General features: G+C 41.0%; 1 protein-coding gene across 5 annotated transcripts in view; it reads right to left on the reverse strand.

The window, feature by feature from the left end:
- Positions 1-1,234: 1,234 nt before the first annotated feature.
- Positions 1,235-19,276, reverse strand: part of EML1 (EMAP like 1) — a 136,242-nt gene continuing 118,200 nt past the window's right edge. For all 5 annotated transcript variants that reach the window (XM_079948204.1, XM_079948202.1, XM_079948205.1 and 2 more), the window contains 10 exons: positions 18,172-18,326; positions 16,181-16,306; positions 15,322-15,453; positions 11,577-11,644; positions 9,195-9,283; positions 7,439-7,536; positions 6,062-6,149; positions 5,770-5,865; positions 5,334-5,464; positions 1,235-3,491 (listed from right to left, as the gene is read on the reverse strand). In XM_079948204.1, the coding sequence (XP_079804330.1) occupies positions 3,366-3,491; positions 5,334-5,464; positions 5,770-5,865; positions 6,062-6,149; positions 7,439-7,536; positions 9,195-9,283; positions 11,577-11,644; positions 15,322-15,453; positions 16,181-16,306; positions 18,172-18,326 (1,109 nt within the window). In that variant the 3' untranslated portion in view covers positions 1,235-3,365. The remainder of the gene's footprint in view (positions 3,492-5,333; positions 5,465-5,769; positions 5,866-6,061; positions 6,150-7,438; positions 7,537-9,194; positions 9,284-11,576; positions 11,645-15,321; positions 15,454-16,180; positions 16,307-18,171; positions 18,327-19,276) is intronic.

A 19,276-nucleotide genomic window follows, 5' to 3' on the forward strand; every position in this document is an offset into this window, starting at 1 on the left:
AAAGCCCAAGTAATTATATGCAAACTGCTTGCAAAATTAAAGACCAAAAAATACTCTGTAATTCTGCAGCTTATTTTTTTATGAATATGTAAGTTATATTTATACAGTTATATTCCTGTATCCAGTACTATGTGCTGGTTACAGTAGGAAACCTGGAGTGTATATGTGTTTTATATGTGTGTGTGTGTGTGTTTAATATGTGAGAATTGTTTGTGTTTTTAGAAGAACTGGTTGTTGTTTTTTTAAAAAAACTTGTTTATACAGCATGGGAAAAATTATGAAGAGAAGATTTGGAATTTAGAGTGTGCTATACATTAAAAGAAAATTATATGGAAATGATGTATCGCTGGCATTTAACCCCGACCAAACTAGCAAAAATGTATAGGACAAGCTCAAATGTTTCTTGGAAATGGAAGGAAATGGAAGGGACCTTTTATCATATGTGGTGGAATTGTACAGTGATAAAGAAATTATGGGAAATGATATATTATGAATCGAAGAAAATGTTTAAAATAACCTTTGTTATAAAAAACCAGAAGCTTTTTTGTTAGGAATTGTAGGGGCAGAGATACTGAAAGAGCTGAAAAAACTTTTTATATGTGCTACTATGGCTGCTGGAAAGATGATACGAAACCTACCAGGGTGGATTGGCAGACAAAAATATTGGACTATGCAGAGATGGCAAGATTAACCAGCAAAACCGGAAAACAGGAGGATCAAAACTTCAATAAAGATTGGGACAAATTTATATTATATTTGAAAGACCATTGTAAACACTTAAACTCTTTAGCAGGTCTTAAATAACTCTTGCAGTGATACATAGATTTTGGATACAATGGAGGACAGTAAACTGGATAGATTTAAAAGGTACTTAAAGAACCCACAGAGGGAAGAAGGGAAGTCTTGACATTCTGAAGACTCTTGTGAATGGTTTTTGTTTGTTTGTTTTTTTACTATGGATGAATGTGAATGTGAACAGATTTGTAAAACCAAATAAAAATTATTCCCGCCCCCCCCTAAAAAAAACTTGCTTCTTGTCAAAATCAAGGATTGAACAGGAATTTGAAAATATAATCCATGATGGTAAATCTGACATCGATATTTTCAGAAAATTTTATCCCAATTTGTAATTGAAAACACAAAGGAAATGTTCTTGCTGTTGCTGTGGCATATCACAGCTTCAATGCAGAATTTAAACCACGCTGAGTCGTGCGATATAAACGAATCAGAACAATTTTTCTTGATACATGATGTTTATTGGTGTCCTGCACTTTCAGTGTAGCAGGTTGAAGATGTAATAAAAAAAGCTTCAAAAACTTATTAAATCTTCATCAAAGTAACTCTCAACAACCCGTGCTTCAGAGCTCAATTAATTCGCATGTTCCTATCCTTTGTAAGAAAAAGAAAAACTTTCCTATTGAGCTTTACAGAGCCTGCTTACAACAACACTGCTCATTTAAAGTCTTTAGATACATTCCCCAATGTAAACAATAATTTTTCAGTCTGTGTCACAATCAAAACGAATAAGGCCTTCTTAACTATTTTATGCTACCTCCTCTCTTACTTCATTGCAAAACACAATCTTATTTCATATTATAAATATTGGTCCATGCAAAACACACGGGGGGGGGGTATGGTGGAACATGCACTGCGATGGTGGGCACCCCCCCCCACGTTTTGCTGTCCCAAATGGCTGCATCAGAAGATGGAGCAAGCTTGCTCTCTGCTTCGCCAGAGGAAAGGACTAGAACCGACGGGTGGAAATTGCGGCAAAGCGGATTTTGGCTGATCGTTAGGAGAAATTTCCTAACAGCAAGAGTTGCTCAAGGGTGGAACTATGGCCTCAGGAGGTGGGTGGCCTCTCCTTCGGTGGAACTATCCAAGCAAAAGGTGGACAGGCATCTCTCAGGGAAGCTGTGGTCACACCCTCCATTGCAGATCCAACTCTTATGACCAGCACATGATCTGAAGTCAGGCACCCTCTGCCACACTGCAAAGGCTCCTGGGGCACACATGTCATGACCTGCACATTACTTTGTTGATAGTCCTAAAAACACTGCAGCCCCAAGAGAAGACTTGGGTTGCTTGTGCAGTCCAGCTGGTCTTCTTAGCAGTTATTTGTGTTTACTTCCCCATCTCTCCTCTGTAGGTGAGTGGTACGCTTCAAAGGATCCCTTTATATTTTTGTCTACTTAACCTTATAATACGAATATACAATATCCATAAGCAACAGGCAAGTAAAGCTTAGAATGCTTTACTATTTCTTATGAATTGCTAATTTGTTTATTTTTTTACACGTGTATAAGGTAGTTGCATTCATGCTGATCAATATACAGATTAGGGTTCACTCTATTAACTGAATAACGGAGATGTGGCCATATTGGTTCGTTATTTTTCAATAAGGAATTGTGAACATATATGTGAGAAAAGCTTCCACCTTGAAGCTGTAATCCCTGCTGAGATATTCAAGTTAAAATTGCTCGATTTCAAAGAGAGAGAGAAAATCTTGGTACAATCTAGCAAATGCTTATTCCACTGAAACCAGTTAAGACTCAAGTCGATTACAAGTAAACCCCATTCCAGTTTTTCTATGGAAGTCAAGTCTTAACCAACTTTTGCTAGATTGTATCCTTGAACTTTTAATATTTTGCTATGCCAGGAAAAATTGCAAGTTAATGACTATTCCAACATTCACATTATTTAAACAAGTTCTTTACTGTGGGAGCCAGAAAACCCAGAAAGTACTGCTGAGTGAAACATCTGTTTCATTTCATATGACAAACTTACGCAAGTCCCATTAAAATGACTACCACGGAACAGCCACGCTGAGTGGCGTGTTCACTCTGTTTTTTGAGCTTGGGTTAAGCTTTCCATACAAATTCTTTGCTGCTGCCATCTATGGGAATGCCATCAGTTTTCCGACTATAGATATTCTAACTACGCAGCTAGACAGCACAAAGTATAAATAATGAAACTGTGAAGCACATATATGTAATATTACAATAAGCTTTTTTGTGACTATTTAATAGAAAAGTCCTGTTCATATATATTGCATAAGCATCCAAGTCAATACTTCATTTTAGACTTGTACTGCTTCATAGGTTGTACAACAAAAAGAGCAGTAATGATGTGTTGCTGCTGTTGCTGTTTTTTCTTTTTAAGTGATACTTTATGAATTACTGAAATAAGTACGGCAGCCAGCCAAGAACTTAGCTTTCCTGAGGTTTGTAAGGATTTGAAACTTAAAAATCACAGTGACTAGGCTAGACGGCAACCATTTGTTAACTCTTACATATACAGTGCGTACAGAACTTAGGTTCACAGCCAGTCCTTGGTTACACATGTATGTTCGTACAAGGTTTACTCTAAATGACTCGCCACTGCATAATACTGGTATCTTTTCCACCTGTGGAAATGAGATGAGTATCTTCATATAGAAAATCGACGTTGGTTACATGACTACTGTGTCCACCATACACATGACTTGGAGCCTGGAAGACATTGTGAAAAGAGAGGGTCATTAGCAATGGAAGTGTAAACACTGACAACACAAGAAGTTACGGTAACCAATAGCTGTATGCCTGGTGACAAAGAAGTAATGTCACATTGCTTCAATCAATCAAACCACAATATGGGGGGGGGGGGGGAGAAAGCTATTTGTCCTGTGTTTGTTAACTGCACTTCCCAACAAAGACACTCTGCACAACACTCATTTTGTGTGGTCTAACTGGGGGCGATACAGGCAGCAATCCGTGCTGTCTTTGACAAGGTGCTCACAGATTTTATCCAGCTGTTTGCAGCAGGCACATGAAGCGATAATGTCTTATTGGGCTTAGTTGGTTGGGGGGGGCATGTACCGTATTTTTCCGTCTATAAGACAAGGGTGTCTTCTGCATTGGCTCCCAGAGAGATCTGCATTGGCTCCCAGTACATTTCTGAGCACAATTCAAAGTGTTGGTGCTGACCTTTAAAGCCCTAAACGGCCTTGGCCCTGTATACCTGAAGGAGCGTCTCCACTCCCAACATTCAGCCTGGACACTGAGATCCAGCGCCGAGGGCCTTCTGGCGGTTCCCTCATTGCGAGAAGTGAGGTTACAGGGAACCAGACAGAGGGCCTTCTTGGTAGTGGCGCCCGCCCTGTGGAACACCCTCCCTTCAGATGTGAAGGAAATAAGCAGTTATCCTATCTTTATCTGAAGGCAGCCCTGTTTAAGGAAGTTTTTAATATTTAATGCTGTACTGTTTTTAACATTTGATTGGGAGCTGCCTAGAGTGCCTGGGGAGACTCAGCCAGATGGGTGGGGTATAAATAAAAAAATATTATTATTATTATTATTATTATTATTATTATTATTATTATTAATTTACCCCATTTTTTAGGTCTAAAAACGTGGGTCGTCTTATCCACAGAATATAGCAATTAAATATATAAATAAATACGGAACTTGCTCTAGCAATGCCCTGTGGGGCATTCTCAGTCTGCTTGCCTCCTCCCACTCTGCCCACCCTACAGGCAGAGGCTGCGTGTGTGGTCTGTTTTTTCTGCATGGCATTTTTGTGCGGCTCCATTTGTGTGCGGCAGTGCAACGCTACACAGAAGGAGCATAAGGCGCAATGTTTCACTGATGTTAAAGGCGCAGAGGGGGGATATTACTTCAATCACCGCGCTCTTCCTGTGTAACGTCGCACCGCACATGCACAAATGGAGACGTGCGAAGACACCGCACAGCAAAAACGGACTGCCAACAGCCTCCCTCCCAGCTGTAGGGCGGGCAGCGTGGGAGGAGGCAAGCAGAATGCTATACGGAGGCTTTGCAGGAAAGGCGAGTAGTGCTAAAAGTAATTGAAGAAAAAGCTTCACCACTCTCCCCCCCCCCAAAAAAAAATTTCAGCTCTGCCCCCCCCCCAAAGCTCAGCAGTTGCCGGCGAGGGAACAGCTGATAGATGGCCTGTTAGATGCGTGGGGCTGTTAGCCTCTGGGCAATCCTCCCCCACCCCCAAATTTCAACAAGTCAGGGCAATTTCCCCCATTTTCCTAATTTGGGGTGCCCAAAAATAGGAGGCGTTCCATACATGGGGGCATCCAATATATGGAAAAATACAGTATATCAGAAGCAATTTGTCAATAATCTTCAGGTTAACTTGCATGAAAGTTTTAATTATGATAATTATATGTTTTATTATAGATTAACTTTCCCCTCAAATCGCCAATAAAATGGTTAGCAGCAATAACATCAAGAAAATCAAATTACAATAATTAATCCTTTTACTTGATGGCTATTTACAAAATAATCCTTTTTACAACTGCAAGGATAACGTGGCTGGTACCTTACCCTAAACTGTGAACATGGATAAGAGAAGAGGTGTACTTTGCCAAAGTCATCACCGGTCGATAACAGTTTCCTCCCCTGCGAGCGGCAGACAGCATTGATATCTGTGCCATCTGAACCTTCTGGCCACACACCTGAAACAAGAGTGAGAACTTCTTTATTGAAATGTTTGGGATGAACCAAGCAGAGGGCCTTCTCGGCAGTGGCGCCCTCCCTGTGGAATGCCCTCCCATCAGATGTCAGGGAGATAAAGAATTACACAACTTTTAGAAAACATCTGAAGGCAGCTCTGTATCGGGAAGTTTTTAAATATTTTTTAATATTTTGCTGGAAGTCGCCCAGAGTGGCTGGGGGAACCGAGCCAGATGGGCATGGTACAAACAATAACATATTATTATTATTATTATTATTATTATTATTATTATTATTATATACTTACCAAAAACATGGAATCCTAAAGTACAGGTGTAAGTAACCCATTCTATATCTCTAGTGGTCTCAACACTTACTACTTGTTTACAAGCTGACGGAACCCCTATAAAATAAGGGGAGGAGCACAAGAGAGAGAAAGAGAGAGGGGGGGGTGACATCGATTATTAACTTGTACAGCAAAGAAACTTAAGAGACAAAAACGAATGTCTGCTCTGCAGTGATTTGTGATTCATATTAGGAATCTATTAGCAGCCAAGCATGAACCCTGTACCAAGGGCAGAATACTATTTGTTACTCACAGTATAGGATTTCATAGTCCCCTGAATTAGACACAAGGTACTGAGAATTAACAGACCAGTCCAAGTGAGTAATGAAGCTGGAATGACCCTGTAGAGAGAGATGCATTATATTAATTCCAGCGACATAACATCCCCTAATAGAATTACACTGGAGCACATATAAAAAGCTGCATGGAAAGGCACACTGAAGCTTTGTTTACATTCAAAGCAGTGGGTGACCTGTGTTTGGTAGCAACCCAGGTCACCATATTGGAAGCATAGGCTCCAGTCCAACGTTCCAGGTGCTCTTTGGGCTGGGAGAAAATAGTGGTACATGCCTCCCAAAGTTCAGTTCACATGTAATATAACCAGAGGGGAGGATGTAGTGGCTCAAATGCCATCTGGGCTACAGATCAAAGCACAAAAAGGTAATAGGCATCAGTATTTAGATATGGCTCCCTCGGCCAATAAAGCAAGATGAGCACCGTAACCCCAGAGTCGGCCACGACTGGACCTAATGGTCAGGGGTCTCTTTACCTTTACCTTTTACAACCCTAACAACCTATCCTTCCACTGGTGGAATTGTCAGGGGAACTAGGAGCTTCTAGACCCTCTATCAATGTCAAAGAAAGGTTTTTTTGCCTGTTATATAGATCCACCTTGTAGCCATCTTGACTGTAAACTAGGTATATTGAATAAGTGTCAAAGGTTCAGTCTCTCAGTTGCTCGTAATTTTACTGGAACGGAATTGAGATCAGTTCACATCTCTCAGAGAGATAGCTGTGGGCTAGTCTCTTGCAGCTAAAAGAACGAAGGATGCTTCCAGACAGGAGTTTTGTGTTGCAAGCAGGTCATCCAGAACTGATTTTTCTATCTGTGTGAATGGCATGTGAGCTGCACACACTCCTTTTTTAAGCCTTAGGCTTTTGTAGGTATTTTGCTGTTTCCTATCCAGACCAATGTGTGGTCCTTGATAGAATTTTTCCATGCTGTGTTCCTCGACTCTCTTCCACCTCTTGGGTGGAGGGCAAAATCCATTTCCAGATGGTGTATTTTTGTTGTTGTTGTTGTTGTTGTTGTTTTTTAAAAAAATATATTAAAAATATGTCTTCAATATTACCAAACTTCTCACGCAATACTCTTCCACAAGAATATATTGTGCAAGTTTTGGAAATAATTATGCTTGCATAAATATTTAACATTGGAGAATGAGCAGTGTGTCTACAGAATATTATTTGTTAAAGTTATTTTATAAATGTTTTGAAAGGGTTGTTGCCATTTCCGAACCTTTAGGGATATTAAATTAAATCACGAAGAGAATGTTAAACAACTTTACAAAAAAAGGGGAAAAAAGGGAAAGGCTGGAGATGATTTTTAAACAGTTATGTGATCACTTACTGAGCATTTGCCAATTCTACTGTATTTCCTCCCATTGTCATTAACACTGTATATATAAATGCAATTGTCATGAGAACCTATTGCCAAGAAGTTGCCATCTGCAAAACAAAGAGAATACATATTTTACCATAAGGCTGAAATCAGACTGATTAGGAAGAAGCAATGCCCCTCGGACTGGAATTTCAGTAATAAGATTAAATGCAAAACTACTTCCTTGTTTATTTATTCAAAACATTGATGGGAAACCTGTGGACCTAGAGATGTCAGAATTGCAAGCTGGAATCCAAGAACCTCTGAAGGACCACGTTTCCTATCCCCGACTGAAAACATCCGCACCCTACATTTCCTCACAAAAGTCTAATAACAAAAGATTAATAATCTAAAACATCAGCAACCAAAATATTTAAAATACTACGTGCAGCATCAGAAAATCAACAATACAGCATTAGCAGCATCAGAAGTTATTATTAGTAAGTGAAGAAGTTTGGACTACAGCTCCTATCGCCTCATACTGGCTGTGCTGGATGGGAGTTGTGGCCTCTGGATATTTTGGGCTACCAGATTGGATGAGGTTGGTTAAAACCAGTATTGTAAGACACATATCTACAAGCCGAAAGCTTTCTTAAAATAAGGTTTCCACTAGCTCCTGGAAGAGGAATGACATATCACTCTTGGGAGGGAATTTCAGAGCCTAGGCCTAGCCACAGAAATGTCCTCTTTCTAGTCCCAACCAAGCATTTTAAGAACATTTGAAATTTACATAAATTTACATGAATTTTATAGGATACATGGACCAGGATAGTGGCAAGGCTGCCCTCTCACGTATGTACCTCTCCACATGGGCTTAAAAGAAAGAATTCGAGAAAGCCCTGTTTCAGGTGCCACAGCCTGGCCTTTATACCAGTATCTATAAAAAGCAGGACTTCTGTGGTGGAATCTGTGTTGTGGGATTCTCTATATAAGCTGTTTCAGGAAGCCTTTCAAATTGTGGGCTAAGGTGACTGATGTATTAATCAATTAATTAAAGTGTTTTAATACTGCCTTTCATAGAAAATTCCAAGGTGGATCACAATTTTTTAAAAAAACCTATTAAATACATTATTAATTTGTTCTATGCCACCATTTTATGATTATTATTTTTTTGCTAATATTAGCCATGAAATTTATTTAATTGGGGTTTTGATCTGTTTTACACATGGGAGTTTTAGTTCATATTTTGTGTTAAGGATCCTGTCAGGGCGATTAGGCAGAATATAAATTTATACTTTTGGTGACAATAACATGGTATATAGAACAAGATGGAATACTTTCCCCTAAAGCCTTAAACAAATTTCTCTTTCTGTACACCGACACTGTGACACGGTACATGATTCACATGCTTTTCAAATGTATTCTTAAACACAATGCATGAGCTGCATCCTGGCACCACACTAAAATTAAGCGAGCTGACTGAAAAGGTCAACTCATGGCACCTTTGCCATATTAAAAACTGCTCCTGTAAATTGGCAAATTAAGGGAACCACAGGTCACTTGAGCTGGCCCAAAGTAGGCTTCAATTTTTCTATTCAAGAAAGAGAAGATTTAAAAATGAATCCATCATTAAGCTATGCACCTTTTAATCTCCAGTGATTAAATACGCTGACAGAAAAGCATAAAAATATAAGACTGTGATATTTAGGGATTGACAAACACTTTTTTATACAGTATTCAGTGCCCCCCTTTTTTTGTTCAAACAGCTGAACAAAGAATGCCAAACCTGGTGAGTAACGCATTGTGGAGAGCTGTTCATTTCCGTCTGTATGTACGGTGACCAAATCTTTTGTTTCGGTGTCAAACACAAACCACCTGTTGAAAACAGTGGAAGGAAAAGTCAACAAGCCGTATAAGATAGAACCGGCAAGGGGGTGAAGTGGGACAGTCAGGGATCCCAATACAAAGAAACATAGCAACAACCCTGCTGGATAAGACAAAGGGTCCATCTCTGATTCTGATCTAATTCACAATTTCCAACGAACGAGAGGCATTTAAGCATGTTCAGCTGAACAGCAGAAGCCCCTTTCAGTACTTTCCCCTCAATGCGGGCGGGTGTGGAGGACTCCCTGGTCCTGAATGGGATAACTGTGTCCCTGAAGGACCAGGTGCGCAGCCTGGGAGTCATTTTGGACTCACAGCTGTCCATGGAGGTACAGGTCAATTCTGTGTCCAGGGCAGCTGTTTACCAGCTCCATCTGGTACGTAGGCTGAGACCCTATCTGCCTGCAGACTGCCTCACCAGAGTGGTGCATGCTCTGGTTATTTCTCGCTTGGACTACTGCAATGTCCTCTACTTAGGGCTACCTTTGAAGGTGACCCAGAAACTACAACTAATCCAGAATGCAGCAGCTAGACTGGTGACTGGGAGTGGCCGCCAAGACCATATAACACCGGTCTTGAAAGACCTACATTGGCTCCCAGTACATTTCCGAGCACAATTCAAAGTGTTGGTGCTGACCTTTAAAGTCCTATATGGCCTCGGTCCAGTACATCTGAAGGAGCGTCTCCACCCCCATCATTCTACCCGGACACTGAGGGCCTTCTGGTGGTTTTCTCACTGCGAAAAGCCAAGTTACAGGGAACCAGGCAGAAGGCCTTCTTGGCAGTGGCACCTGCCCTGTGGAACGCCCTCCCACCAGATGTCAAAGAGAAGAACAACTACCAAACTTTTAGAAGACATCTGAAGGCAGCCCTGTTTAGGGAAGCTTTTAATGTTTGATGTATTACTGTAGTTTAATATTTGGTTGGAAGCCACCCAGAGTGGCTGGGGAAGCCAACCAGAGTGGCAGGGTATAAATAATAAATAATAAATAATAAATAATAAATAATAAATAATAAATAATAAATAATAAATAATAAATAATAAATAATAAATAATAAATTATTATTATTATTATGCAGGAAGGCTAGAGTGGGCAGAGATAGGGATGATGGGATAAGCAAGCACCATACCTGTCCTGAATCCATTGTGGATACATTTTACTGAACAAACTCAAGTTCCAAGTATTATGAGAAGCAAGAAAAACTTGTCTTTCTGCAAACCATGTGCATCTTTTATAAACCTTGATCATGCCACCCCTTAGCCCACTGCCCCCACCAAACCATTCTCCATTTCCGAACAGTAGCTTTGTGTGGGGACCAGAAACTGAACAATGAAAGGCGAGAAGGCTTTGTTAAGCAGAAGATAAACGAGAAGTGTTTTCATCATTATAGCATCAAAATATATTATCAAATGTTACTAAACCGTAGCTCATTACTGCTTTGAGACAGTCAGGATTAACATCATCTGACACATGGGAAATATTTTGCTGGTGTGGAATATTTGCCTTTTACAAATGCAAACCACTTTGCACCTTGTACTAAGACCCTATGGGGTGGGAAAGTCTCCAGTGCTTCATATAATGAACGTATGTCAATTTCCAAATGCAACATTAGGGAAGCTTGGCATTTTTAGCCTTACTTGCTAAAAACATGTAGCATAAGCATGCTATACTAGATTACTCTCCAAAGCATCGCAAACGTCTTATGCAAAGTACCCTCTTCAAATTATGGTAATTTGTATGGGAAATTTTCCCAGAAAACCCACATCACTGGTTTTATGTGGTCCTTTGGAAAGAAAGACGCCAGGGAGATGGGGCAGACAGGAAGTGGACTTTGACGATGGGAACTCAGTTTCTGCTCCATCCTTTGCATATTTCACCAGGAAATAAAACACTTCAAGTAGTGGATGGACATTAGGAAGAGAACTTTTTGGATGAAAAATTATGAAGGCTGTCCCCATGAGGGCAGTGGTGTGCAGTCAGTGGATTAGGGGGACTAAGCCAGTCCCCTAAATGTTCCTGGTAAATTAGAGTATTACAATATTAAAGCCTGGCGCCTCCTTCCCAAAGCCCAGGAAGCTTTTGCCTGGTTTAGCAAGAGAGGTGTGGTGTTCACACATGCGACATTGTCCTATCTGGCTTGCAAGCTAGAGCATCTGGCTCTCACTGTTCCCCTTTGAAAAGTTTCACCGCACGCCTGCATGAGGGGTTATATGAATACGTATCCAGGGTTTACGAATGCCCACTACCCCCAAAGCAAATGCCCCTGCTCTTCTTATTCTTACCTTCCAGTTAGGGTTCCTACTGCAACCACGGACCCTGAAGGATGGAAACCAGAAGACTGTGCTGGATCCTACGAAGTTTCAAAGAAATTGCATATTTACAGCAACAGTTATAGCAATCTGTAACAATAATGCATATTGGAATGGTTAAGTTTCCAAGAGCTCACTGTACCAGGCACGTCACCTGTGAGTCCTCTTTGAAAGGAGTGGGGCTTATGCAACAGCAGGCATGGTCTGTACCCTTGCTATATGCAGAAGCTGAGCCTCAGTGTTACCAAGTCAAATGCCAAAGGCTGTTTTGCTTCTGGGATGGGGAATCTGAACAAAAACCTAACCTATTTTTTAAAACCGAAACATGATGGTGTAAAGAAATATTATTATTGTACAATGTAGATGTTTAATACACACTGAGAAATGAATAATGTAAGATATTTTAGATATATAAAGAAATACACAGATGTGGCATCCATGATATATGTGTGTGTAGCTGGAAGAGGAGACCTGTGCAGAGGCCAGAGAAAGAACTGAGAGTGGAGGAGAGTCCAATTTGGGAGCCCCTGGTAAATTCACAAAATTTACAACCTGCCTGAAACTGGGTGTGTGCAATGCAGCTGGTGGGACACAGTTGTGGGCAGCCTGAGGGTGAGAGCCAGGAGACTGAGAGATGTTGAGTGGGGAAGTGTGTCAGAAGAAGGAATTTAGCCTTATTTATTTATTTATTTATTTATTTATTTATTTATTTATTTATTTATTACCAACTTGCATTTTTGTACTATTTTGCTGTTACTGTTTTAGTTTTCTGTACACCACACAGAGATATTGTTAGATATTAAGCGCTACAGAAATTGACCAAATGAATAAAAACACATTAATAAATAAATTATTATTAATAATGATGATGATGATGATGTCTTCTAAAAGTTGTATAATTCTTTATCTCCTTGACATCTGAAGGGAGGGCGGTCCACAGGGTGGGTGCCACTACCGAGAAGGCTCTCCGCCTGTGTATATGAAATATACACAATATGTAATACATTGGGATGAAGAGCCCTTGGCTAATAGTTCGATGGCTTTAGTTTGTTTTAAATTGCACTGTTTTCGTTGTTGTAACCTGCCCTGGGTGAAGGTTAGGGGCAGGAGGGAGATCTAATTGTTAGCAATAACAACAAAGCGTAATGTATTTTAATTGATTTCATTGCTTTGCTTTTGTTAATTCGCTTAAGAGACTTTTGCATAAAGCGACCAGAATATTATGGTCATTATTGGTGATAGTAATAGCAATAGTAATAGTAGTAGAACTGTTTTCAAAAATGAGAACATCTTTCAGGAAATCTGCCATTTAAGAAAAGAAATGCTTCCTTCTTTTAAAAAGTGACTGACTTGGGAAGCAGACTGCAGTGGAGGTGCCAGGGTTTCAGAAATATACTTAAGAGGGCTCTAAGACAAAGCCACCTCTGCAGGCCTTGGGAACCCCTAGTGGTGCTTGGGAGAGAACATGGGAATCTACCCCAGTATCTCCTGAAGGTGCTAATTTTCATGTTCAGGTGAAGTGATGCCTAACAAACAACAGGCCGACCGCCACACAAAATTGGCTTCTGCTGCTCAGAGCAAATTAAGTACAGTGGTACCTCGGGTTAAGTACTTAATTCGTTCCGGAGGTCTGTTCTTAACCTGAAACTGTTCTTAACCTGAAGCACCACTTTAGCTAATGGGGCCTCCCACTGCCGCTGCCAGAGCACGATTTCCGTTCTCATCCTGAAGCAAAGTTCTTAACCTGAAGCACTATTTCTGGGTTAGCGGAGTCTGTAACCTGAAGCGTATGTAACCTGAGGTACCACTGTATTTGCCTTCATCAGCACCATGCTCACAAAGCAGTTGATGCACATTTATTCTTATAGAGTAAGAGGTGAACTCAACCTAAGAGGTACAAGTGATAATCAAGAGGAATGGGAAATAAGAGTTAATAAATATTAATCTCTTCCTGCTTGTTTTTATGTCCATTCACTATAAGAGAAGTGCTTTTTTCCACTTTGAAAATGTACGGCCACAATCTGCGACAGAGTAAGCCTGTTTAAACCCAGTGACTTCAACTGCCCTCTTGTCAGACACACATGGCGGGGACTACGAACACGGTCACCAGCTCTGCTCATGGGCATAGCTAAGGGGGGCCAGGGGGACCAGCTGCCCCCCCCCAACATCAAGTAAAACAATAGAAATACTTAACTAACTGACCAAACATGTCAGTCCTGCCCCCCAACAAAGTCCTGCGTCCCCAAACAAGAATCCTTGCTATGTCCATGGTCCTGCCCCCCCCCCAACACTTTGAGAATTGGGAGCTTTTATTCTGTTATATTGTTGTTCCACCAGTGTACTGACAGTGTTTATGTGCTGGGTTATCTCCAAAACACGCCCACTTAATATTTACAGTATATATGATCAGCAGATGCACAGGAACCCCAAGGTTTACAGAAGTGCAAAATATGTTCAGGAGGAAAACAAACAAATTTCAGGAGCATCCCCCACCCTCAAAACAGCCCAGTGAGGAATGAGCTTGTTCAGTGAGCACGAGATACAACACCATACCTAACGACCACCATTATTTCACAACAGAAATATTATTCCCACCTTTGTCCCAATGCAACACAGATCAGTTTTGGAGCAGACCTATTTATTATCATCCAGGCACCAAACCATAATTGATCAGATAATTTCTCATCTGTAAAAGCAGTTGATTCCTCACAGACTATGGAAGGTCACCCTCATCAGCATAAACTGAGATTTGCCAAACTGAAATTTGCCATTAGCGGGCTGAAATGTAACTTCAGAAATGACCAAGGCTCAGCAGGTATATCCAGCTTGGAGGAATGCCTGCACAGTGCTGCACTGGATGGGATTTCAAATGTTAAGAGTCTCTCAAGTTGAAGCATACCATTCTTGAAATAAAAACTCATCCGTGTCATCAGACTCACTGCCAGTAACATGATATTTGCTTGAACTGCGTTTGGCTATTGCTCCAAGCGGTCACGTAGACTACGCAAGCAGACAGGGGCAGAAGCCATTATTGCTGGGGGAAACAAATGAGCCACCTCATTCCAGCCTTTCTGACACCAAGCTCAGCTACAGATTCCCTTTGCTAAGCCAACTGTGAGAAGGTGCAGTAGAGGCTTGTGATAGAAAATTATCAGCAAGCTACCATTCTCAAGATTCTTTGGGGGAAGTCAGGACTATTAACTTGGTATAAAACCAATATAATTCTGCATTCTGAAGAGTAAGTTCAAAAAGCAAGATGTAAGTTCTTAAACGGGAACTGACAAGCCTAAGCAATACCACAACATTAATTCCATTTCCACTTAATATCAGAGTACCTTTTCTACAAGTTTAGATCAGAGTCTTATTTAGTTTTTGTCAATCAGTACACATTCAAGGACCAGTATAAATCCCCATTTGTAGGTTTTGTAGGCAAAACTGTATCCTTGCTATGCTAAGACACTGTTAATGGTTTGCTTCTCCTCCAAGCTCTGACTTCCTGTTACATCCAAGCTAAAGCATCCACGACCCCTGCTTCAGAGGTTAAACTAAACCAGGAATTGAGACGTTGCTCTCCAGTACTAGAAAAATAGAAGAAGTGAAGCGCACGATCAGCTTGTGCAGAGTAAACCGTTAACGACAGTTTACCTTGATGTCTGAACACTGCCACTGTAGTTGTTAAAGGTGGTGGTGGTGGGGTTATGAAAAAAGGATATCATACCTCTATAATTTTGTTCCAGATCGGACGGTGACTGATGGCATCCCAGAGTGTAATGTGTTTGTCTTGCCCACAAGTGAAGAACTGAGGTTTGGAAGGATGGGCTGTTAGTCCCCAAAGCTCATCAGTATGACCCTTAATAAATACAGCAATGTTTCATCAGAACATGAACAACAGAACACTGTGAGTTTCTCTAACATTTTATTGGTAATAATGGGAGGGGGGCACATAGAATCCTTCTCCCTCTTCCTTCAAATCCCCCTTCTGGTTCCTCTTTTTCATTAATAGCTTTGCTTAACTCTAGGACTTTCACCCACAACTGAAATGAAACCTATGCGGATGTAACTTCGCTTATTGATATTTGCCCCACTGCCCTTCTCCTCTCCCCTTTCCTTCTCTACTACCCAAACGGAGTTCGTAAGCTTTGAGGGACAGCGTCCTGTCCACCTCCCCTTTCGTACGTCATGTGACAGCAGCAATTACGCATTCAGCAAGCTCTCAGCTCCTCCAGAGTAGAGATCAAGGAACCTCTTATACAGTGGTGCCTCGCAAGACGAAATTCATCCGTTCCGCGAGTCTCTTCGTCTAGCGGTTTTTTCATCTTGCGAAGCAAGCCCATTGACGGCTTAGCGGCTTAGCGCTATTAGCGACATTTTCGTCTTGCGAAGCAAGCCCATAGGGAAATTCGTTTTGCGAAGCACCTCCAAAACGGAAAACCCTTTCGTCTAGCGGGTTTTCCGTCTTGCGAGGCATTCGTCTTGCGGGGCACCACTGTAATTCAGATTTTTAAAAAATGAACGCTATGATTTTGTCTTTTAAAAACTTTGGTCTTAAGAAGGAATGGGCTCAAAAAAGTACTTACCTGGGTAATGGGAGAAAAGTCTCCTGAGAGGGAACCTTGTAGAACAAAATTTCGAGTGGTGCCGATTAACACAACATCACCTTTCCCTTCTGCTATTGTTCTTATTGGCCCAAATTGCTCTGGAATCTATTTTCAAAATTCAAAAGCATATTGGTTAATCAAGCTGGCATGTAGTTTCCCCCCTCAAGTGTACATTTTCTATACTGCTTTCCTCAGAAGGTGGTGGACTCTCATTGGAGGTTTTTAAGCAGAGGTTGGATGGCTATCTGCCATGGATACATTAGCTGAGATTCCTGCATCACAAGGGATAACCCTCGGGGTACCTTCCAGTTCTACAATTCTACGAAAGATATCTATTGTTTTCTTTGCATGGTTTGTTGTTGTGTAACGGCCATTTCCCTCCTCCAATGAGACACTTAAGGGAAGTGTCTTGTGCTAGTGTTGCAAAAAAGTAGTGATTTTCATTTTTATTCAGTAATTCATCTAAACACTTGAGTTGCTCAGCAGTGGGCTTGCCATCACTTCCTGCTCCTTGTTCCCCTTTACAGAATCATAGAGTTGGAAGGGACCATGAGGGTCATCTAGTCCAACCCCCTGCAAGGCTTGATTCTTTTGCCTAACATGGAGCTTGAGCTTATGACCCTGAGATTAAGAGTCTCGTGTTCTACCGACTGAGCTACCCACCCCCAGGCCAATATTCTCCTTTGCTGTCATTACTATTATTTTTTTTACACCTTGTTCTCTGTTGCGAGACCCATGGTTGAAACAATACAGACTGGCTAAAGCTGCATACACATTATGAGCTTAAAACGAGACAGGCTGCCCCTTTTCTCAATTTGGATCAAAGCTGGTTTGAGGTTGGGGAAACCACAGCATTCTGTAAGAAACAACAGGACAGGCATGGGTGGCGGCGGAAGTTGTGTGTACACTGCTTCCCCTAACCAGTGTTTGGAGCACACTGGATGCAATCAGGGAATGGCTGTAGCTCCACGGTAGAGCATCAGCGTTGCATACAGGATGTCCTAGGGGTCAATCCCCAGAATCTCCAGACAGGGCTGGAAGATTTGCAGATCTGCTGTCGGTAAGTGTTGACAATGAACCAGATGGACCAATAGCCTGGGCTCAGTATAATACATGTTCCTATGAATCTTTGATGAAAATGGTGAGAGTGTACACAGCCTAGCTTGTATTAAGATAAGCTAGAAAATGGGGTAGACAGAAGGTTGTGGAGCCAGACACCTGAAGAGCTGCAAAAGAGAGAAAAGGGGCTTAAATGCTGTAAGAGAGCTGGAATACTAAAAAGAAAGCACAGTTGGGAACTATGGAAGGAAGAAACCAGGAGATGACCAGGAAGGGTGCAAACTGATAAATATTGGCTGATTTAAGGGAACAGTCCAGAATACGCAAGGTTGGGTGAGTTTTTTCCTCTACCTGGTTTTTCAATTTGCTCTTATGAGTAACTTAAAACCATTTGCTCAAAACCTGCTTAATTTCTTATTCTACGAAACTATTCAGTAAAAGCGTAATTGGGTATTTTTTGTTGGGGATAGTTTGGGGCTCTATTATTCTTTCTACTCAAGTACCATACCACTCTACCAAGTATTGGAAGTATGTGAGACCAGTTACAGTCCAGGGCTGTTTAGTGAAGGCAGGCAGAGAAAAATAAAGGTATCAACTTGGTGAGGTTAACAAGAAGGAGAGGTTGCATTGAAGGGTTTTCTTGTTTCCTTTCCCTCTCATGATTCAAGCAATGTAATGTATTTCAAGGTAGAGAACTATGCTGGGCAAATGTCTGGGATCTGTATCTATGTATTCAAAATCTATGCATTGTATGACCCTTCTGATATTCATATTCTTAGTCTGAGAAACAGTGATGTCTATTAAAAGTTGACAGGGTGGGGAAAAGCTTTTTCAGGATTCGAGCTGCAAAACAATTCTCTTCTCAAACAGGAAATGCTAAGATGTCGCTTTTGAAGGATTGATGACATCACCTCTGTTTTGTGAAGTTTTTGGTAATTCCCATTCCAAGATATTAGCTTTCTGTCTTTTCCACCTCCAGACACAAGCGTTCCGTCTCGCAACATACAAAGTGCAAAAATGCCACCTTCGTGGGCTCCTTGAACTGCAGAGCTTATTCTGTTGGTACCTAGATATGGGAAGAAAACAAATTATTAACCAAGCAGTATATCTTATTTGGTGATTCAGTTATTTATTTATTATGGCAAGCCTGTTTTGTCACATATGAAACTCCCTCCCTTCTGAAGTTCATCTGGTCTCACCCTGTAGTTTAAGGCAGCTGCTTAAGACACACCTTTTTCAGAGGGTGTCTGGAGGAGGAAAGACCTGATTAGATAATTGGATTAGCTGCTATTTAAAGTTGTTATGCTATGCATTTTAAGAACTGTAATGTTTTATATCCTTTATGTATTTTAATACAGATTTTCTTATTTGGTTGTAAACCAACCTGGGGGCTTGTGCAAACGGCCGTATATAAACCACAGAAACGTAAGTAAATAAGTAATATTGTGGACACTGAACGATACCTTTCGTCTAAACCAACAGGTTTAAGTTGGCCAGTAGATATTTGTGGCTGCAGTGAGTCTTGGAGCTTATTTCTTAAATGTAGCCACAGAACTTAATCAGCTGTTTAATTTGTTAAACCATGTTTGTAGTAAAGATTGAAACATGCAAGGTGTCTGCTATCAATCTAGGACCATGTCAAATGTTTTGCAGGTGATTATTTTCTGCTTCCGGGGGACTGAAATGCTCCTTGCACATCTTGTTTTTTTCATGCCTGTTCGCTACCCCCTCTTGGCAGGTATTTTAACGCCATTTTTGCCAATCACCATCAAAAGGCTGACAACATAATCCCAGCTAATCAGGAATCCCATAGCCAGCATGATGTAATTATTAGGCCACGTAGCCAGAACCACTTCACAAGATGGCTTCCGAGTCAGGGCAATGCTTCCTCCCCTCCCTCATAAAGGGAAGCATTTTTCGCTCTACTCAAACCTTCCATTACGAAGAAGTAGCATACTTTTTGCAGGGGCAATAACGCTCACAGAATATACCCCTCCCCCAATTGATTCTGAATAA

Source organism: Podarcis cretensis (assembly GCF_951804945.1).
Source record: "Podarcis cretensis genome assembly, chromosome: 1".
Classification (NCBI taxonomy): Eukaryota; Metazoa; Chordata; class Lepidosauria; order Squamata; family Lacertidae; genus Podarcis; species Podarcis cretensis.